The sequence below is a fragment of the Pithys albifrons genome, chromosome 2, assembly GCF_047495875.1.
Source record: "Pithys albifrons albifrons isolate INPA30051 chromosome 2, PitAlb_v1, whole genome shotgun sequence".
Classification (NCBI taxonomy): domain Eukaryota; kingdom Metazoa; phylum Chordata; class Aves; order Passeriformes; family Thamnophilidae; genus Pithys; species Pithys albifrons.
Genome location: NC_092459.1, coordinates 7806228 through 7829570, shown reverse-complemented (window position 1 = coordinate 7829570; position 23343 = coordinate 7806228). Strand labels below are relative to the sequence as shown.

Sequence of the window (23343 nt, the reverse complement as noted above, 5' to 3'; positions counted from 1 at the left end):
CGCTGGACACTTTTCCCACCTTTTATCAGATAGAATGGCTGTTTATATTAATACCAAATATTAGCACTGTGGCTTGGAACTAATTTCTCTAATTACATTAATTTAGACAGAAGAGTTTTACTTTGCAGAGAGGATGAAACAATGGGTCTAGAAGGCAATTTACATCAAAAAACCTCTGAGGTTTCCTGTGACAAAACAGCTACACCCCTTTTTGGGACAGCAAGGAAAAGATTTTGGTTTGGTTTCTTTCTAAATTCAACGTGATTTCTACAGAATCAGAGCACAAAAATTCCAAAACTACATGCACATATTAAGTGGATACCTTTACACTAATAAAATGAGAGAGGAGGATTCTTCCAGGTTTACAATAAAAAATTGTTTTATCCATACCCTGTTCCAGTATTGCTGTGCTCCTCTAACGTGGCATGCAGAGATTCTTCTTCCCCCTAAGGATTTCAGTGTGCTCAGGAAGTGCTGCATGACTGACCACAGCAGAGGTACAGGGCACCCCACCCTTCTAACACAGTGGGGTCATATTAGATGTCCACTGCCAAATACCCCTTCCACTTACCATCATTTTGCTAAGAGGTTCTAACAACTAAAAATAACTATATACTTTTCATTTAAATAACTAGATATCCCTCTCATTCAAAAGCAAATAAACATTTTTTCTAAATCTTCATTACAAATTATTTAACCTTTCAACATAACAGAAGAGTGAATCAATGAATCAAGCTTCAAAAAGAAAACTGCAAATGGGGTTCAGAGTGTCTGTTCCAAATCCAAATTCAGATCTCTCTGGATAACAAACTAAAAGTAAAGCAAAAATCAGAACAAACAAAAGAGGATTCATTAATCAAAAAGCAGATTAATTTGTCAGTTTGCCCACATTTCCCTCATCTATTTAAAGGGAAAAAATCAATGATTTTTATTCTCAAGCAAAACTACAGAAAACAGTGGTTTGCAATTATTTGGCAACGTTCTGTACCACACCTGCAGCAAACGCAGCAGCAAAAGCCTGAAAATCAGCCCTAGGATTTGGGGGTATTTTCATACTTCTGTTATAATCCACTTTATAATCCACTGGGGGGTTTTAATTGAATTTTAATTTATAATCTGAAACTATTTAGATAAAACAGTTGTAAGGAAGATAAGGGAAATATATTATCAACACTAAAACACAAGAAATTGATCTTCAAGATATTTGGGAAGCAGCAACAAGTTATTTTTAAATGAAAGTCCAGATCAAATTATTTCACTTGCTCTGATAAATGGGACCCACTTCAAAGTACATTTTCTTAAAAGGAGTTGAATTACCCCTATTGTGAAAGAAAATCTGAGTCACTAAAAACATCCATTAAAAAAAAATGAAAAGTAAAAATTTTTAAAAATTCTCAATAGTTTGTATTGACTGCAAGAATCAGTTTAAGTGTAGCAAATTTTAGGAATATGATGGTTTTATAAACCATTATTTTTATTAACAGAGTAATTAACATGTTATTTGCAACACAAATTACAGTTCACAACATGGCAACTCCTGATTACTTGTTTCTTTTACTTAGGGAGATTTCAAGCAGAAGTGAGAAGCCAATATAAAATCATAGTTACAACTAGGTATAGAACAGAAGATCACACCACTTGGATGCAAGGGGTGTTAGCACACTGATTACATTGTTGAACAAGAGACTTGCATAAGAAATTAACTAAAAGACCTAGAAAAAACCCAACAGAATAGGACTAGTGCAAGTTGCTTACCAATATCAATGTATTTTGGGTCCAAGGGCGTGCCAATAGAATTGCAGAGAACCAGCACATACTGTATGGAAGTAAAAGCAAGGGTCATTACTACCATATTTTTTGTAAATTAGTAACCTGCACAAGGTTTTCTGGGAAGGTGCATCTCATAACCCATATGTCACACAGTTTAATGCTGATCAGCAACAGAAAACAGAGGGACCACAACTGCAGGAAATACAGAGCAGCATAAGAGTAATGAGCTATTTGCCAATTAGCACCATGAAGGAAGAACAAGCACAAAACAGGAAAATGACCAGGTGCTTTAAGCAGGGGAGCAAATCTACCAGACAAAATACAACAGATAGGATGTACCACCAGCACAGTCCACAGACAAGACATGAGCAAGAGAGCCAGTGTGTCACCTGATGCTGAGGCAACACTGTGCTGCATTATCTATGAGCATGTACACCAGTGACTCAGAGACTTAACTCTCATCAGCTATTCATGCAAAAGATAACCTAAAAAACTCCCACAAGGTAGGACCTTTGTTCTATCCTTTGCAGACCTCCATCTCCTTGAACCTCTAAGAGGGTAACAGTGTGGGGAGAAATGTGATAAGGCTCCCCCTTTGCCCTGCAGTATCACAGGTACTACAAAACTGAGGAGTTTCCTTAGTTTTGCCCTCCTTGTAATCCTGCTTGAGAAGGCTTTGATAGCACAGGTACCCCAGATTGGGCTCTTGAATTCAGGGACATGGAAATAAATAAAAATTGACTAGATGCCAATGCCTCCTTGTTGAGGCTGATGTATTTACTTCTCCAGACCTAAATCAAGATTTAAGTAGCTTAATGATGATTGCATAGGGAAATGTCTTGAATTACAGTTGCGGAAATTAAGGAGCAACTTTTACTGTCAAATCCTTAGACTTAAAATAAAACTTTAAAAATAAATAAATAAAATATACATGGCTACCAAAACTTGAATTGTCTAAGAGCTGTTACCCTGACTCTCCAAGAAATGAAATATAATTAGTTTCTCATAGTTCTTTCACCTCCTGAACAATTCATGTAATCATGGTAGCAGACTAGAGCAACTGTACAGCTTACCCCTTTGAAATGACAGATTGACAGCTTATTAATCACATGAGAACAGCTCAATTTAGCTTTTCAGCTACTGTATGAACTTCACTCTTTCAAAGAAAAAGATCTGAACAAGGATTTCTTTTCATTAAATAGTTTATTTTTTCTGGTTCTGCCACCAATACGCACCTCACAAAAATAGTATTTTTAATGCTTTGCTCATGAGTTAAACTCTCCATCAGCATTCTCAAATTTCTCTTTTCCAGAAAAAACATACAGAGCCTTCACCTCTGTAGGAAACCACACTGGGCTTTGTGATTTCCATCATGTTTATATTATGCCCTGTAGTTATCTCTGAGACTCCAACTCAGAGCATGACAAAGGGTGAAGGAGTAACAGTATCCAAGACAGAGGCTGTACGACCTACCCAGGGTGGTGCTGGGGCATTGTCCTGATTTATCCAGCCTTACTATGGATATCAACATTAAGTCCTTCCTAACTTACTGACACTCACAATCCACTTGCAATGCCTTTAAAAGGGTCCTGCTGAAATTAGTCCTTTTTGCCCCATCAGCAAATCTCTTGTAAAATAAATCTGTTTTTCAGAAAGCAACTCTAATGAAGTACTACCCATAAACTTGTGGACTTCATTTCCTAAAAGCTGGCCCCTCACAGTGTTAATAATTACACTGGAGCCATTTCAAAACAACTGAAAGATCCTTATTGTCTGTAATTTTCAGATGCTAAAATTGAATTTCTTATTTATGTTCAAGAAAGTTACACTATAATGTTTATTTCCTATTTTAAAAATACAATCCAGAAAAACCTCATAATATTACACTCAGCTTCACCAAATGTTTTTGGCCAGGTATACCATATTTTCAGTCCATATGACAGTACACCATTTATTGCACAATGAAGCCAAGCAGCATTAAAGCATGATTGGTGGGTTTTTTACCATTGCACCAAATGACTCTGCCTCATGCTCCTCCTTTGTAAGCAATACACAAGTGATATAGAAAAAAAATCAGAAGTGAATGCAGTAAGAAAAACCACTTAACAGTTAGCCAAAGGATACATTTATTGTGTCATTTATCACTAAAATAAATTAACAAACAGAGCAGTTTATGTAATTTATCACCATCATGGGTTGGCTTTGCAAACGAAGATTTGGGAAGGGCTCTCCCCACATGGGTGTGTCCTTCGAGCCTGTGCAGAGGATTTTTTAGGTGAGGCACAGCGTGTGCAGAACTGGCCCCACCCTTTAACTCCTCAGGTTCATCTGCCACAGCCGAGTCAGCTTGGACGGTGACAGTGAAGTCCTCAGGATTAGAGCCTACAGCCCCCGGTATTCCCAGGAGATCTCCCACCCAGTACTAACAGGGCCTGATCCTGCTGAGCTTCCAAGATCTGACGGGATTGGGCGTCAGGGTGGCATGGCCGTAGTTATGTGTAATTTATATAACCTAAGAAATTGCCCTTTTTTTTCTCCATTTCTGACTGATGAAATATTCATTACCATTCTGATGCTCTTCTGCTTTTAGCTTGTCTCTGGAGAACTCTTCTACATATTTCTGAAGAAACACTAATTTGAAAGGCTGCAGTTTTTATTATGTTACTAATGGCTACAAGGAGTAAAACTGTAGAGGCAGTTAACCAGTTACTGTGTTGTTTGTTGGGGTTCTTTGTTTTTAAACACTTAGCCCATTCAAGTGTGGTGTGTGTGGGCTCAGCTTCACGAACGAAGATTTGGGAAGGGCTGTCCCCACGTGGGTGTGCCCTTCCAGCCTGCGCAGTGGATTTTAGGTGAGGCTCAGCGTGCGCAGAACTGATCCCACCGTTTCAGTCCTGAGGTTCATCTGCCACGGCCGAGCGAGCTTGGACAGTGCCAGTGAAGTCCTCAGGACTAGAACCTACAGCACCCGGCATTTCCCAGAAGGTCTCCCATCCAAGTACTAATCCGGAGCTGACCCTGCTGAGCTTCCGAGATCTGACGGGATCGGATGTCAGGGAGGCATTTAACTGCCCATTCAAGTGCCATTCTGTCAAATGACAACTGACAAGTCTAAGCCAGACTCAGATTTTTACATTTAATCTTATTCTGGCTGTAAGGCACTGACATCTGCAACAGAACATTTCAACTGAAAATTAAAAGACAGGCTTTACCTGAGGTTGATTTTCATCTGCTTTAGTTGCTAAAACACAGAAGTCTCCATAAGTTGTTATGGAAATAAGGCTCTTGACATATTTCACATACTTCTCATTGTTTTTTGTGTCCCAAAAGACTACACAGCACTCCGGGCGGTCAGGTCGGGTATAGGCATAGACAATCGTATTGGAGCAGTAACCCCACTGCCAGGAAAGACAAGTTTGATAAAACTGGTCAGAGATAACAAGAATTCAGTAAGAAACTGTTCACAGCTATGACAAAAAGGGTTTATTTAGTGTACATAATCAGTATTCAATATTTTTTAGCTGTCAGGTGACAGACTGATTTATTAAAAGAATGTGAACACAGCTCCTGTAGTAAGGTATTGGCATAATCTTAAACTGGCAAAAGAAGCTTTCCCACCACGCAGAGTAATCTGAGACTTGGAGGATCAACCCCAAAATGTGACAAGATCTCACTTCCCCTTGTTTCTTGCTTCTTCAGCAGATACACAGAAACAGCCACTGGGGATGATGGGTTTTGCTATGAACATGCTTGCTCTATGACTACTGACTTGGAAACCCAAAGTTCACTTCCCCAATGAAATAAAATAAACACCTCAAACAGTGCAGCTCCTGAAGCAGACAACAATAAGCAATTATAGGAGGGCACCGTAATAACTCACATCACCCCTTTCACATTAGTAACATGAGAAAAACCCTCTCTTCCTCCCAGAAGAATGTAATTATAAGCAGTAGGAGAAAGGGCAAAAAGGCAAGAGAAATGGAATATCCATAGAAAGATGCCCTTTATTGCATTCATCTGATTTAAACTATAGAATTTAATACGGAAAACCTTTTCTAATACAGCAGAATTAGAAAATATCTGAGAGAGGAGGTGAAGCTGTCAAATAAAAAAGATATGAAGCAAACTACTTAGAAATGATGATGCAATTGTAGAAAAACTAATAGAATTCTCTGCATCAGCATCTCCTAGAGAAAGAAGAGAAGAAAAAGCTTGTTTGAGTGCTGGCCAGAGAGGTTCCCACAGTCCACAGGAAATGAACCCAAGACAATAAACTAAAGTATCAGCAGAAGGTCTTCTAGAATAGATCTCTAAACTGAATGGCAATAAATTACCAGAGCCCAAAGGTTTTCACTCAAGCAGTGTTGAATTCTTTGGAAATTCAAACACAATGCTGTGCAGTAGAGCCAAGGAACCAGAACTGGGCAGATCTAGAAAGCCTCATGATTCTGGGAATCATAAATCAGTAAACTGAGCTTTCACACAAGGTGGAGATGTAAAGAAATGAATAATGAAATGAGGTGGACATGGATAAATACAGCACACTGGACAGTCATCATGTTTTTAGCCAGGGAAGTTGTGTCATATTCGTTTATTATCTTTCAGAGAAGGAACAGGCATGTAAATGAAGATTACCCAACTGATAATAACCTACTTGGTCTTATCAGTTGGAGTTGCAAGAAAATCACTTTGCAAGCTCATTTTGGATATAGGAAGAAAATGAAAGGGATTGGAATAAAAGCAGTTTTTGACAACTGAGTGCAATACACACAGGATCCTTCCCAAAGATGCAAACTAGAACTTACACTATTTTGAACATGCAAAATGTATATGGAAGGAGTAAGTTATGAGCCAAAAAGTCTGTAAACTGTAAATCATGTTTGTCAAATGTAAAACTGATTTGAAGAAGTGGTAAAGGACCCCAGAATGCTGGATGATGACATTTCTCCAGGGTGGAATGTAGACTTCTACAAGGTAATATACACCAGAACACACGTAACTACAGCTGTAGACTATAAATTAGTATTACAGCTCCAAAAAGATACCATGAAACTATGAATAGTTTAAAAAAAGATCAGCTAAATTCATAGTTTTCACTACCATATTAATTTAGAACCCTCTGTCTCTTATTACAGTCATACTTGAAAAATACAGGAAATCACTTTATTCAGTGGAGCAGTAATGTGATACTAACACTTCATCTCCAGGTCATTAATTCCAATCCAGTCCAAGTTAATGACAGCTTTGAATCACTCCACTTTAATGACTGTCACCTTTTAGAATATCTACTTCCCAAAAGGGAGTTACTGATATAATCAGAACATGTGTGTTATTTACTGAAGGAAAACATCTATCACTCACCAATAAAAATATTTAACATTGAAACTGAGTATACTACCCACACATCAAGAGTTTATTTGCTGCAGAAATAAATTAATTTGAATGCATCTTTTTCCACAACTGAGACAAAAAAAACCTTACACATGCAGTTTCTAAAACTAAGTTTTCCAAAATAATTATTTGCAAACTGTGCCAGAAACCTGAAATACACATGGTCTCATAGATACTGCTGAGTTTAACAAAAAGCAACGAGCCTGTGTTCCAGCTGTTACACATTTCCCAAAATAAACATTAGGTAGCATTTCCTGCAAGACTAATTTCCAACTCAAATTTCCAAAGTCTTTTCCAGCAGATTTACAACAAACTAGTTAAGATTCCTTCCTAGCAGATTTGTGTTTATAACTCCCTGACCAAAGCTTTTTCACAAGTGGAACAATACATTTCAATATGTCTGCAGTATGTTCCTCACATTGCATTCTCTCTTTAATCACAGTGGTTACACACTGATGATTAAAGAGCATATCCTGTGCTGGAGAAAAAAATATACAATAGTGTATATTTGACAATAATTGCTATTTTTTGGTAAACTGTAAATTTAAGTGAAATAGTCTTAACTCTCTCAAAAAAAAATCCACAAACAAAAGAAAAATCCAGATGGCAGCCAAGATAAAAACATTACTTCAAATTAGCTGTGAGTACACACTTGTGAAAAGTACATTGGGAATTTAAATATAAGTAGGAAGCATATCTGTCAGGTTACACTCATTTCTACTGTTCAGGTTTCTACACAACTCTTCTGGTTCAAACTAATAATTCACCACCACAAAAGCTGACAGTAAAAGGCTCAAACAATTCCCATCGTATCACTCAGCCCAGCATGGTTGACCCAAGAGCAATAAACAGCAATACAACCTACATGGCAGCCTCAAATACTGCCAAATTTACACTTGTGTCCAATTCTCTGTTAATATTAAAAATGCATAAATTTCCTTATTATGAAAATAAAATCACAAATTCATTGTAGAAGCAATGGGTAAGTCATTCTATCACCAAGACAGACACTCCTACTTCACTAAAACTTCAGATCAGTAGTGTTGGTCAGGCAGTAATCATAAGTAAAGCACTGATAGATATATATTAAACCAAACTACTTTTTTCAGCCCATTCAGAAAGTGAATAATTAACAGGCAACTTATTAATACAATTAATGCCACATTACTACATACCTTGTAGTGTGGACGGATGTTTGCAAAATAGATGTACGAGTCGACAGCCAGTGCAATTTTCAGTCCACCTCCCTCCCAAGACAAAGAGGATATTTGTTTGCCAGGGACTTTCAGTGTACGCAAATGCTTGGTTAAAACAAGGAAAGAAAAACCATTTGAATTTATCACAGCAAAACCACTCTAAAATACAGAAACAAGTTTTGATAGTGGATGAAAAAACACACAGATCTTAAGAGTACCCCATAATGACTCTTAAATTGCCACACATCTGCAAACAAGGGAAATATTTAACATGCAATATCATAAAGTCTTCTTTTGCCTCTGGTTTGGTTTCGGGGTTTTTTCAGAGAGAAAAGAAAACCAGGACTCAGTGATAGTTCAAGCTTACAAAGATAAAGAGCAGATGGAGAATGACAGTAAAGCATTTTTTTCCTTTGGCTGGTAATCTGAATCACCTTCATAACTTCAGTCACACTAAAACACAATAGTATCAATCCTCACATGCCTCAGAAGTTTCAATGATATTGGAAGTGCATTAGTGAGTTGATGTAAAACACCCTGAACTACAGCTGATAGTTTAAACAAATAAAAACATACCACTATTCTCTGTTAAGAGCATATAATTAATTAGCTGCATAGGTACACAGAGGCAACAGATGTTTTCCTCTTCTCTATTCCTTTTCAAAAAGAGTTTAAAAAAGGCAGATAATACACTTTCCATCTCTTTTAATACCTTTATTTTGCTGAAGAATTTGGAGTTGAATGAAGGAAACAAATGGAAAAAAATGTTTTCAAAAATGATAACCTTAGTCTCATAGAGAATTTATTTGTACCTTTTTGCTTGCAAATAATATAGATGTATGTAATAAAGGATACACAATCTACTGTAAGATTTTGAATAATCTTAGGCTTTAAACAAATATAACCTTTTGCTGAGTAGAATACTGATACATGCTCAGATCTAACTTTCCTTTTGAGAGCATAACTTCGAGCCTGGAGAAACTGCTATGAATGAACTTACACAGTTCAGTTCCCATTTTGTGCCTCTGATCAGATGCAAATACCAAGTCAAAATACTGGTGTTGAAGTTTGGGATTATTATGTAAATTCTCTCCCCTGCCACTTAACTGCCCAGGCCAGCGGTTAACAAAAGAAGCAGTTAACTGTGATCGCTGGGGTGGGGGCAGGTTTGTCTCTTTTGGTTTTCTTTTTTGATACTCTCCTCAGTCTTGGCTCGGCGGAACGGGGGAGTGGGGGCTCCAAGGAGGCAGGCTGCCCTGCTGGTTACTGCTGGGGTTTTCCCTGGCTGTCTTGCCGCTGCCTACTTCGGACTACTTTTTCCTGCCGTGCTGCTGCCTGCCTTGGATTTGCTGCTGGTTGCTCGTACTTTTCTGCTTCTTGGACGGGGAACACAGGGGAAGAGACTGAGTCCATCTGAAAGCCCGCTGCTCGTCTGTTTCGCTGGAGAGGGACTGAAACTCACTCTGCAGCCAGCCGGGCTGTGACAAGGACACTTAAGTATAACCTTTTCTCCCGGAGGAAAACCTGCTGGGTTTCGTTGTTGTTTTTTTTTTTCTCTTATGGTGTTGGGGAAGTGGGTTGCACTAGTCTGTTTACATATATATATATATATATATATATATATATATATAGCAGTTATCCTTCTTGTATTAAAATTCCTTTTCTTAAATTTGATAAAGAGTGGTGTGATTATTGTGGAGGAGGCCCCTCCCCTGCTTGTGGGTAAAACATTTTGGTTTTTCCCCTCAAACCGAGACAACTGGTCACATTTTATTCACAAAAAATACCATCTTTCAAAAAGTTAAGTCCATATCTGAGTGCCAGAACTAGAACAAAACAATTCTAAAACCTAAAGAATGTACTTCTAAACACTAACTACAAAATCTGCAACACCAGTTTCAGTTAAGCTGAAGGACATAACTAGAGATGTAACATTATTGTCAAAACCTTTAGTTCCATTAAATGCAGTCAGCTAAGGAAACCCCTACAGCTGATGTTGCATCTTATCCCCTTTCACAGCACAGCTCAGACCTGGCCAATACTTTGCCTGCACAAGGGACAAACTTGCTCACACTCTGACATAACACCAACTTACTGATTTCCAGATATATTACTAGGAGAGAAAGGGAAATTACCTGAAATTACCCAGTAAGGCAAGAATAGCACCATAAACAAAAATATATTGGAAAGTTGTCTCTCAACTATCAAACATTTAACATACTATAAAAAAGACAGGATGTAAAAAAAAAATTTTACAAAACAATACCCCAAACAGCCAAATGAAGAAGATTAGAAACAGTTTACCTTCTCTGGGGTTTCTAAGCCATTGCTTTTACTGATAATGGATGCCGTTTTCTCAGCTGTGCTGATTCCATAAAAACAGAAGGGAGCACTCACTGCTGTATTTAAGCTCCTAATACAGAGGTGTCTGGGTCTCATACACAGCCAGTGTAGAAAGAAAAGTACTTCTGGATTTGTTACACAGATATTGACATCTTGACTGCCGCCTAAGCTTCAAATTGCTTATTTAGTCTGAGCTCAGGTATCTGAGTCAGGTGTTCCAAGTTGGATACCAAACAGATCCCATCATTTAGTGTTTTCTGAGATGCACTTGGATTTTCGTGCTGGCCACTATCTCGCTGTTCTAAAAGGGTACTTGGTCCTGTGTCATCTTCCCAGATCTATATGGATATCCCAGATATCTGGCAACACGAACAGATTAAACACCTGCATTCTGGCATCCAAATTCTACCAGTAATGACCATATAGACAATACATAATAAGATTTTTTTAAAAAAAACAAACCTAAAAGATTTAAACTACTTAAACATATCAAATGTTTTTACCTCACCAAAGGGAGTATAGAACTGCACAATGTTGACATCTTGAGAAGTTCCTTGTAGGGAGCCTGCCACTGCCAATACACTTCCACAGGGGTTCCACTGAATACTCACTACATTCATACCAGCGTCAATCAAAACAGGATCTAGTTTTTAAGGAATAAACATTAAGAACATCAAAACAAGTGGACATTTTGGGTCAGGAGCAACTCAGTAACTCGCACCCCACATTCTGTACCTACTGTAGTCATACTCATCCCTCATTATCTGGCATCTTCCATTGTCATAGCAGACAGCAAGGCAAGGACAGTTGGGCTCCACATAGCCTTGGGTGCCGTGATACCAGTGTATCCCAGCAATACTGAATGCTCCAGTTAAGTTCGCCAGGCAACTCAGCTTCATTTTCACCTAGATGAGAATGGTTAATTAAAGTCATGTACAACATGCTATTTAAAGAATAATCTGTATCTCCACTAACACCTTGCAAAAGACCACTTGTCTAAGCAAAATTCTTTTCCTGTCCCAAGAAAAATTTTCAAGTTCTCAGAATTTCACAGGTTTAAAAAACTTCCTTATAATATCAAAGCTGCATCAGACATAATGAAAATGCATAATTTCAACTACAAAGAAGTACCTTAATGTTGGCATTTTCGTGCCATAACTTTTGCAATTATTTGCCCTGAATGCCTGGTAACACAGGTAAGGGCTTTTTTACAAAATCAATTCAAAGAGGGATACCATGTAAGCTGTGGGAGAGAGGGGGAAAGTGAGCACAGCCATACATATTGTTGATGTGGTAGGGAAAGCGACAACAAATTATTTAAAGAATTTCAGTAATTTGTAGCAGTTGGAAGCCATGACTCACACAGTGGGAAGAAAGATAGAGTGGGAGGTTAAAGAAAAGGAAATGGGAAGGGTAACAGACACTTTCTTAGGTAGGTAAGGTAAAGGAGGAAAAAATTCACCATATTAAGCACCTGAAAGTTAAGAATCTGGGCCCAAATACGCTGTTTTTAAAATCAGTGTTTTACTTCTATTTAGTATTCTGTCATAGTCACATTCCAATATTACAAGTAGATAAAAATAACCAAATAAATAAATAAATCTAAGTTGTAGGAATTTAACACTATACTATAGATATCTCCTTTCATTTTCCCACTCACTACCAGGTTTTCTCTAAAGCACAATACTCCTTATGTAATAAGGAATAACAGGAGCAATAGGAAAATACACTACTGCTTCTTTCTAAAACCATGCTAGTACTTTAAGAAGCAGAAGCTGTAAGAACTCAATATCCTTTAAGCCAGCATTATGTCGTCCAAATAATGATAGGAACTAAAAACAACAGCTAAAAAAATTAAATCTGTTCTATCATCACAAACATCTTCAAAAAGAAAAAGATTTTTAGATGTGCTGAAGAGCTTAATTTCATTTCTTTAGTATGACCATTCCTACTTTTACACTTTCAGTAACTATTGCAAGGGAAAAAGGCATTAGTTGATGAGATATCAAAAAAGAAATAATTATAATAAAAAGCTGCAGAACTCGTGAATAAAAGCTCTGTGCACAAGACATTGCCCAGTTCTCAGTGCTGAAGCCCAGCTACTAAATAAACAAACATGAAATAAATTAAGAGAAACTAAGCTTTTATGCCTGTTGAAATTAATACCTTAATCATACCATTATGAACTTACAATAAAATTTCCCTGGTTGTCATAAATGTGAACCTCTCCATTTGCCATTCCAAAGAGTAAAACTTTGCTATCAGAGGACCAGGCCACGTGACACAGGTGGAAACCTTTCAAGTCTTTCCCCCAGATGCGATTGCCTGTAACAGAACATTGAATTGTACTAATGAATACACCACAAAATTAAAAACAGGATGCAAGTAACCAATGTAAACACTAGAACAGTTAAAGAAAGTCAAAGCAAGAATTAGTAAGTAACTATTAATTGTATTTACCTAAAGAAACAGGGCCACTGTGTACATAACACTGCAAACAAAAGCTGTGTAATAGCACAACAATTAGTAGAGATTAAATTTTACCATCCACTGATCCAACAATCACAGCTCCATCTTCATACACAATACAAATCTTTTGTCCATCAGCATTCCAGCTCATGCTTCGAACAACTGATTTATTTCTGTTGTTAATCATCTCTTCATACCAAGCACCTGTTAGTAGTGAATGAGAAAGTGAATTACACTCTGATCTGATAATTCTCTAGAGGATTCAAGGTACACACTAATCACTGAACTCAGAGTAAAATTACTCTCAATTAAAAAGATATGTAAATGGCATGGTAATGACATTTCTTCACCATATGAATTCCTCAGTTGTTTTAAAAAAACACAAGTAAAACATAATGCAGTTTATAAAAGTTTCCAGGAAATCAAGTTAGGTGCTCAATGAACTGCAGAAACCTGAGAATGGTGCTTATAAGTAAACTTGACACGGTAAGTTACATGTGATTCTGCAACACAATATATAAAAAAGTAAGTTTTGGAATGGAACCATTCTTTGGAAAGAACATTCTGCCTTTTCAGGAAAAGTCTAGTAAGACTATGCTACAGTGTCCCCCAGAAGATACAGACATAATTATTGTGAAATACAGTGTTCAGATGTGAGCAGGTTATTTCTGAAATGAACACTGACAAAGGAGGAATTGGACAGGGGAGCCAAAGACCAAGAGGGGCCTTAGAGGAAGAACTCTGTGCTTAAGTAATTTCAGAACTGACAGGAACACACTAGGAAACATTACTAGAGGGAACAACCACCTTTTCTAGAAATTGGTAGTAAGTAATTTACTGATTATTTTCCTAAACTAGGAGATTATTTATATGACAGTAGCCACCACATATCAGGCAGAAAGACTAATTGAGTTATATTCTCTATTCCTGAAATCAGAAGATGAGCTGAAATTTTATTTGTTTCCATTTCTCACTAAACTAAAATTTCCAAGAGAAAAAGAAACCCCTTTATTTTCTTTTTTCCCATATGTTGTGGGAAGTGGTTACTTGACTGTGAGGTTTGCTGGCTCTCAGATCAATTCAAATGTACCAAAGTAGTACATGTATGTGTGAAAAGGTCAAGAGCAATAAAATATAATTACAGTAATACACTGGTTACTCATATTAGTCTACTGCCTTAATTAAACATTTCTAAAGATTGTTTTTATGGATGCTCTAAGCAGGGTTCTAAGTTCTTGTAGTTCTATCAATATGTTCATGCTTGATGCACAATATATTATTTTTCTCCAGGAGAATAAAGTAACAGAGAGAAGAAATTTACAGCAGTTTAGCACATGGCCGAGAACTGATATGTTCTCCTAAGGTAGCTCTGCAGGACAAATGTCTTTTCACATGTGACACTATAAAAAAATGTAGACAAGTGTCACAATAAAAACTCAGAAACTGTTTTAAAACTATTTTGAGTTTAACAATCTGCAAAATAAAAATTCTGAAAAATAATTGTACAAATTGCTCAGGGGTTAAAAAGTATTTCTCATAACATGGAACATTATCTCAAGTTTATCCCACAGAATACCTTCATACAACATCCACACAATGATGAGGCCATTTTGATCACTGGTAGTAAGTTTTTGGTACTGTTCATTCCATGTCACAACCTGCACAAAACCTGGGAAGTGACACAAATTTTTTATTGACATTACTTCAGTAAGTTAATAAAAAACACAACATCCAATTCAATCAACCTGGAGCTTTTCAGAAAGTTGCACTTCTGACTGACTTTGATTTATTTGTATTCTTTCAAAATTCTGCTCAACAGTTCCTTTTGCTTCTGTATTCACCCACTTGAGTTACATCCTCTCCAAATCCTGCTCACAATGTTGCTTCTGTACACAAACCCCAAACTATTGTGGTTTCTGACCACCTCTAATAGTCTGGGACACTGACAAATGCCCACTGTCATAGGAATTTTTGGTTATTTCTTCCTCTTATTAGTTTTAGCCTCACTAGTGATGCACTTTTAAAACAAAATCTCCTTCTCAATTACCAAGAACACTCTACACACAATTCCTTCAGACCCTCAAGTCTCATATGGGATCTTACTCATAAATATCTGACTTGACTTGAATCCTTATTTCATCAGGTCTATACCAGATATGAAGCTGCATCACACTTTTTTCATGCCCTCACTTAGTCACCCATTTTACTCTGTATCCTTTCTATTTTCCAGTATTTCAGTCAAAATTTTATCAACAAATGCAATCAAAGATGTCCTGAATGTCATGGATTTTTGACAATTAACAGTGATCTGTTTCGGAAATGAAAACATCCATTCCCAGTATCCTCTAAATCAATTCCTCCCCATCCATTTCTTTCAATCCTATTTAACCAGGTCCCTAAAATAACCTGACTCTTGGGAGATTCCAAATGCAAATCCTCATAAAGAGTCAATTTCTTCAAATAATGCAAGGATTTTTAGCATTCTCATCACACCCATTGTCTGTGTGATAAGCTTTGCCTGTAAACTATACTGCACATTCTGTGATTTGTCAATAAAGGGAAAATTAAGACACATTTAAGACAGAGAAAAGGTTTACTGAACTAATTTTGATTTCTTCAGAAGAAAATGTAAAGTTGCCATAAGACACAGACAAATCTCACAGATGCTATAAAAACAAACTAAACAGACATATCCAAGTATGAATCACCAGAAAAAAATGTTTAAGAAGGCTTTTAGTCTCATTTCAGATTTTACTCTACCACAGGGAATTTAAAATTTTATATATACAGTGTGAGAGAAAATTGGGGGGTTTGGTTTTTTTAGTTGTTTTTTTTAACTCAACAATTGCAGCATCAACTCCCCATCAGTTTATCTCTTTTTCTATAAAGCATTCTTTATCTGTCATCTATCAGGGCAGTATGTGAACAAATATACAGAAGCAAAAGTATCAAGATTGTTTATGTAAATATTTAAAAATATATTCCTGTCCCATGAAACTGAGTAGCACTTCCAGATTATCCATCCTTGTCAGAGACAAAAAGTAACACTGAACAATTAAAAATAACCCAAAAGCAAAAATAATAAAGTCCCTCTGACATGTAACACATACAACAGCATCACCCACTTAAATAGAAACCAGTATTTCCTTCTCAAGATAATGAATGGGGCCCAAATAATTTGGAAAAAGAAAAAATTGAAGTAATACAAAACACAAGTTAGGCCATAATGTCAAAGTTCAGACTTAACCTTGCAAAATCCATAAGCAAAGTGGAAATTGTACCAGGCAGAGCAAAGCTTGGTCTGTGCAGGACACACAGCACAACACACACAAAATCAGGCAGGAGAACTGATTCTCAACCAGTGATACAATTACAGATCATGAAAAATTTACTGTGGGTCTTTCATCAGACAACTTGGCAAAATACATACCCAAGCTGAACACTGACAACCTTTATTTCAGGCTTACACTAAAAAGTTATACCAAAATTACTCTATCAGCTTCACAAAAGCTTGCATCTTTTTATTCTAACCAAGAGTAGATTAAATGCCCCAATACACTTACCACTGTGACCTTTTAGACTTTGATTCAGAGAAACATTGCTGGGAGCTGCCAGTCCCTTTATTTTGGCTTCATCTAAAGATTAATAAAAATCATGTAAAAATAAAGCTAATGAAACATACATATTACTGTGTCTATGAATACTGCAGCTCTCATCACTAGTTACATCAATAAATCACCTAAAAGTATGTCAATGGTAAAGGCAGGATGAATTTTCCACCCATCAGGCTCAACATGTTCATTGTTGGCATCTGTCACCCAAACTCATACATGCTTTATGGTCTAGCAGTTTTTCAGGGAAAAAACCAATAAAATAAAGAAAATCCCCCACAAGAACATCATAGAATCACAGAATCATAGAATTGATTGGGTTGGAAAAGACCTCCGAGATCATCGAGTCCAACCCTTGGTCCAACTCCAGTCCCTTTACCAGATCATGGCACTCAGTGCCACATCCAATCTGTTTAAAAACCTCCAGGGATGGGGAATCCACCACCTCTCTGGGCAGCCCATTCCAATGCCTGAGCACTCTCTCTGTAAAGAATTTTTTTCTGCTCTCCAACTTAAATTTCCCCTGGCAGAGCTTGAGCCCATCGTGCCCCCTTGTCCTATTGCTGAGTGCCTGGGAGAAGAGACCAACCCCCACCTGGCCAGAACTTCCCTTCAGGGAGTTCTAGACAGTTCTGAGGTCACCTCTGAGGTCACCTCTGAGCCTCCTCTTCTCCAGGCTAAACACCCCCAGCTCCCTCAGCCTCTCCCCACAGCACTTGTGCTCCAGTCAATGGTTATCACACTTTGTTACATTCAGGTAAAAAGTTTAAAAAATTTTGAACACAGATTTCACTTTTCTTGAAACATATTTATTTAAAAGAAAATACAGAGACCTCTCCCTAAAAGTAATAAGATGGAAGACAGTGTTCAAACAAAGTTCAAGAAATTATGAAAAAGTTCCAAAATAAATGGAAAGTACACAAAAAGAACATGAATGAAAGATATGTCCTGAAAAAAGAAGCACTGAAGAAAACTTCAGCAAATAGAATAGGCAGACAAATTGCATGTCCATCATGCAAGACCAGCTGGAGAAAAATTAATGAAAGAATTTGATCTTAGTGCAAATACATAACTAGCCAGGTACAGATTTAAACCTTGTGACATATCAACAAGTAACTAGTGGAAGAAGTTGTGTGGTCTGAAGTGTGGTGGGTTTTGTTCTTTAAATAAATAAATTTTAAAAACACTCATTTACCTGTTTGTGTTTCTAATTTTAGAACTTGCAGCAATCCATCCTCTCCACCACAGGCTATGAAACCTTGATCCTTATTCCAGGAAATACATTTTAAACGAACATTCCCGGGAATTGCAATCTGAAAAAGAAGTGTTTTGTGTCAATGCACAGTTGCAAGAACCACGTTTTATTTCACATACTCCAACACCTCAAAGACACCTACGATAGCACACGACATAAATTTATTTCTATTAACCGCAGTGCCTGCAAAAGTAGAAACAGAAGCACAAGCACTATCGAAGCTGCGCCGCTCGAGAAACTGAACACATGCGGTAAAAAACAACATCGGGACATCTCCAAAGGCGTGCGGGGCAGGGCAGGTGGGTGTGAGAGGTCACAGTGCGGGGCTCTGCTCTCCAGCCGCGTCCAAAGCCTCCCGGGGGAGCGGCTGCGGCGCTGCTGGGGCAGCTGGAACACCGGAGGCCAAAGGAACGCCAAGTCCCCAAGCCCAGGCCGAGGGAAACAGCGGGGCTGGGGCAGAGCCCTGGGGCAGAGCCGCACCACGTCCCTCAGCGCCCCGCGAGCTCCGTGCTCCCGGCCCCCGGGAGCTCCCTCTCCCCCAGAAGTGTCCCCGCGTGTCCCCCGTGCCCAGCAGCACCTTCTTGCACAGGTAGATGAACATCCCTGCGGGGCGAACGGCGCCGGCCCGGGCCGGCCCTCCCGGCAGCGCGGCCGCGTCTCCCCGGCAACGGCGGCGGAAATGGCGCCACTTCCGGGGGGGAGTGCGGGCGCCATTTTCAGGCTGGGCCCGCCCCGGCGCCGGGAAGGGGATCCCGCGGGGCGGGAACCGGGAGGGGCTGAGGCGGGAACCGGGAGGGGCTGAGGCGGGAACCGGGAGGGGCCGGGGAAGGACTGGGAGGGGACCAGGCGGGAACCGGGAGGGGCCGGGGAAGGACTGGGAGGGGCCGGGGAGGGGCCGGGGCAGGAACCGGGAGGGGCCTGGGCGGTGGGGCCGGAGGGCCGTGAGCGGAGGGGCCGTGGGGTAAGGCTGGCACAGCCACTGACCGGAGTGCCCGGCTTGCTTGGAAAGAGCTGTAGTGCGTTGATAAAGGTCACTCTGCGCTTACACCGAGGAAAATCGCAGGTTGTTTGCACACGTTTGCAGCGTAACTTACATCGACATGGAATCACAGGGGTTCGGGTTGGGAGGGACCCCGAACAGGATCCAGCTCCAAGAAGGCGCTGTGCGATGGGACACCTTCCACTATCCCGGGGTGCTCCAAGCCTCATCCAGCCTGACACTGAACCCTTCCCGGGGTGGGACATCCACAGCTCCTTTGGGCAACCTGTGCCAGGACCTTGCTGCCCTCACAATAAAGAATTTCTTCTTCATATCTAAATGTATCTAAGATAGTCTATATAGCTAAATAATGTCCCTTTTGATTGTGTACTTAGTGGCTTGTGGCACACCAGGTAACATATCCCATTTTTCTGGATAACAGTACATCCTATTTCAAATAAATCGTTTACATCACCTTGGAATTTCACTTGGTATTCACAAACACAGAGTGAGACAGATAATTGCTCAGAGGAATTGAATGTAAATACTATCATTTTTAACATAGAATGGAGTTATGAATACTGGTACATGAAACAAATTTGGCCGGCCCATCAGACAGCTCACAAGACACACAGAATCATAGAATCATAGAATGGATTGGGTTGGAAAAGACCTCCAAGATCATCGAGTCCAACCCTTGGTCCAACTCCAGTCCATTTATCAGATCATGGCACTCAGTGCCACGTCCAATCTGTGTTTAAAAATCTTCAGGGATGGTGAATCCACCCCCTCTCTGGGCAGCCCATTCCAATGCCTGATTACTCTCTCTGGAAAGAATTTTTTCTGATCTCCAACTTCAATTTCCCCTGGCAGAGCTTAAGCCCATGGCCCCTTGTCCTATTGCTGAGTGCCTGGGAGAAGAGACCAGCGCCCACCTGGCCAGAACTTCCCTTCAGGTAGTTATAGACAGTGATGAGGTCACCTCTGAGCCTCCTCTTCTCCAGGCTAAACAACCCCAGCTCCCTCAGCCTCTCCCCATAGGGCTTGTGCTCCAGTCCCTTCACCAGCCTTGTTGCTCTTCTCTGGACCCGCTCCAGCACCTCAATATCCTTTCTGAACTGAGGGGCCCAGAACTGAACACAGCACTCAAGGTGTGGCCTCACCAATGCAGAGTACAGGGGAAGGATCACTTCCCTGGTCCTGCTGGCCACGCTATTTTTGATACAGGACAGGATCCCATTGGCCTTCTTGGCCACCTGGGCACACTGTTGGCTCATGTTGAGCTTCCTGTCAATTAGTACTCCAAGGTCCCTTTCTGCCTGGCTGCTCTCCAGCCACTCTGTGCCCAGCCTGTAGCGCTGCAGGGGGTTGTTGTGGCCAAAGTGCAGGACCCGGCACTTGGCCTTGTTGAACTTCATCCCATTGGAATCAGCCCATCTCTCAAGTCTATCCAGATCCCTCTGCAGAGCCCTCCTGCCTTCCAGCAGATCAACACTCCCTCCCAAACTGGTGTCATCAGCAAATTTGCTGATGATGGACTCAATCCCCTCATCTAAATCATCAATAAAGATGTTAAACAGGACTGGACCCAATACATCTGGCCTCCAGCACAATTTTCCACTATGGTATAAAATTTTACATCTCATCTGACAACTGGCCTTGGTGTAAATGGGGCTGATGTCATCCACGACTAATTGCCAAGAAGTTGTAAAGTCTTGTATGAGATTTACAACTTGTTTATTCTTACCAATTACGGAGGCCAAGGCATACTTCTGGCCATATAAATCCCTGTATAATATCCATGTCTAAGCAGAGGACATGAAAGTAAGCAAAGTGCTGGGAATAAACCTCCATGAGTTACAGAAAAAATACACATACACAGCACTCTGAGGAAGCATTGCCAGGTTGTCCCACTTTAATTGCACTACAGCAAATTAATATCAGTGTGGGAACACATCACATAGTATCAACCTCAGCCCAATCCAGAAGCCTCCGACAGTTTATGGTCTCATTTTTAGCCCTTGCTGAAACTGTCCCATGTTCACCTGTGCTATTTAGTGTTATATTCCAACATCAATATATAGACATAACTGATGTCTCACTCCCATGTGCAGTGAATATAACTGGAGTCGTATCTATTATGTGCAGGGCATGAAACAAGCACAGATGTCGTTAATATGTCCTTGGCAAATCAGCTACCAGATAAAATATTTTGTGTAATTCTATTGCAAAGGTCTACAAAATATGTTGAATTTTTCCCTTAAAAAAATTTAATCATAGTTTTGACTCTAAATATAGATTCTAAAGTGTTTGGATGATTATAAATGCCCATGTACAAAACTAGAAGATTCTTTAACAATTAACTTTTTTAATTGTTAACTTGTGTGTTTTATCCTACAAGCACAACAGACACAAGCAGTCTCACTAAAGTCATGGTATGACAACAGGAATGATTGACTAGTAATGTAAGTAAATCTTTCAGGATAAAAACCTTAAATTGGATGATACCTTTTATCCTTCTGAGTGTTAAAAATAATTTCTAATGCTTGAAATTACTGTTAAAACTTTCACCTATATTAATAATTACTTACAAGTATTAAAATCAAATGTGTCTTTTCCCACTGTGTGACTCTGGGGTTAGTATCCCCTTTAATTTCTTCCATTTATGCCTTCCCTACCTTTGAGGTTTTGTTTCCTTGGTTTTTTAAACCCTTTATTTCATAACATACATCCTTTAAGTTGTATACAAAAATACTCCCAGCAACAGTGTGTATATCATACTCTATTTTATTAAAATAAGTTACAAGATCCCAACTTAATTTCCCATTAAACAGTCAGAAGACATAGACACATTTTATTCACTGTCTTGCCATTTCACAGTTTTATATAATGTGATATACTGTATCCATTCTTTTTTTTTCTGTATTTACTTTGAAGTAAGAGAATAAAAAGTGCAGTTACTGCAGAAAAGCAGTACCTGCTGTACTACTGCAGTACAAACTGAAGCACAGCAGGCGTAGCTTTATGGCTATAAAGTGACTGTGCATAAAGACCTTCAGGGTCACTGGGCTTTCAAGACTGTTTCTTCCTGAAGTCTTGGCACGTGTCAATAATAACAAATAACCAACTGCTGGTTTGTAAGCTGTGCAACAACGTATAGCTGAAACTATAAAAAGGTTTGATTCTGAAATATGTTAAAATCAAGCAGAATGATAACTCAGACAATGTGCTGACTGTCTTGATATGCCCGCAGCTTCTCAGACACTTCGTCTAGTGGCCAGTTGTGTTAAGGACAATAAAATAGATGGCTGCTTTCTCATTGCTGCATTTTCAACACACATTTCAACACACAATCTGTTTTCTAGATGAGGTTAATACATGCTTGAACCAGAGATTTCAAGACATTTTAGAGACCTGTCAGGGTTTGGCATCTTCCCAAGTGATCTCAACAACCCTCATTTCTTAGGAGTTGCATCAAGTGACATTCAGGGCTGAGAAGCAGCAGGTGATTGTTTCTCTGCTGCATTTTCCAGACTGTCATGAACAGATGCTAGGGATTCCAATGGCCTGGCAAAAAATAACTTTGAAAGAAAGCCTCAGTTCTTTATAATCAAGTATATTCCTAACTTGAAACCCCACGGCATTTTCTTGATTAGCATTAGCTCTTGGGGCAGAAAAATTGATCTCTAAAGGATGTGCTACTACTAAGATGACATTACAGGTTTAAATATCTCACTGTTCACTTTTAACTACTCAGATTCCCAGGAATTATATATCATAATCCAGAAAAATCAGTCTTCCCTTCGATTGTCCCAGGCAGATAAACTGAACTCCAAACACACTGCAAGAAGAGAGATTTGCAATTAGATCTCATAAAAATTACTTTGAATTTATTCAAGATGTGGGAAAGTCTTTTGTCCTTGGCAGAAGTTTTTCTTTGGCTTTTAGAAACTTTGGCAAACTGAAAAATTCTTTTATCTGTGTTCATGTCTAGTTTGCTCTCCTTCATTGATTAGTCCTAAACAGCCCACTGTTCTTTGAAGCCCCAGGGATCAGGATGACAACCATAGACCTAATGCTCCTCTAAATCAATTCCTATTTGAACAAGAGCATCTTTTACAGAAAAAAAAGCCTGCAGTCTCAAAAATTTCCAGCAAGGAAAATCTATCACAATCCTTGGTAAATTGCAACAATGATCAACCACTCTCACTTCTAAAAATTATGGCTTATGATGGACCACAGCTTGTCCAGCTGTAACTTCCAGTGATTAGTTCCTGCCATGCCACTGGAGTGCATTTATTTCAGCATTCAGGTTTACTGTGGTACCAC

At 39.1% G+C, this 23343-nt stretch overlaps 1 protein-coding gene across 2 annotated transcripts in view; it reads right to left on the bottom strand.

Annotated features, from left to right (window-relative positions):
- The window catches only part of WDR35 (WD repeat domain 35), a 46186-nt gene extending 27465 nt beyond the window's left edge, over window positions 1-18721 (bottom strand). The window contains exons 1-12 of one of the 2 annotated variants that reach the window (XM_071548297.1): window positions 18613-18721; window positions 17976-18093; window positions 16733-16804; window positions 14746-14838; window positions 13245-13373; window positions 12892-13025; window positions 11440-11605; window positions 11204-11343; window positions 8337-8462; window positions 4983-5168; window positions 3775-3807; window positions 1756-1816 (exon numbers count right to left, since the gene is read on the bottom strand). In XM_071548297.1, coding sequence (XP_071404398.1) covers window positions 1756-1816; window positions 3775-3807; window positions 4983-5168; window positions 8337-8462; window positions 11204-11343; window positions 11440-11605; window positions 12892-13025; window positions 13245-13373; window positions 14746-14838; window positions 16733-16804; window positions 17976-18093; window positions 18613-18636 — 1282 coding nt within the window. In that variant the 5' untranslated portion in view covers window positions 18637-18721. The remainder of the gene's footprint in view (window positions 1-1755; window positions 1817-3774; window positions 3808-4982; window positions 5169-8336; window positions 8463-11203; window positions 11344-11439; window positions 11606-12891; window positions 13026-13244; window positions 13374-14745; window positions 14839-16732; window positions 16805-17975; window positions 18094-18612) is intronic. The other variant, XM_071548298.1, reaches the window with a different exon arrangement.
- Between the last annotated feature and the right edge of the window lie 4622 nt (window positions 18722-23343).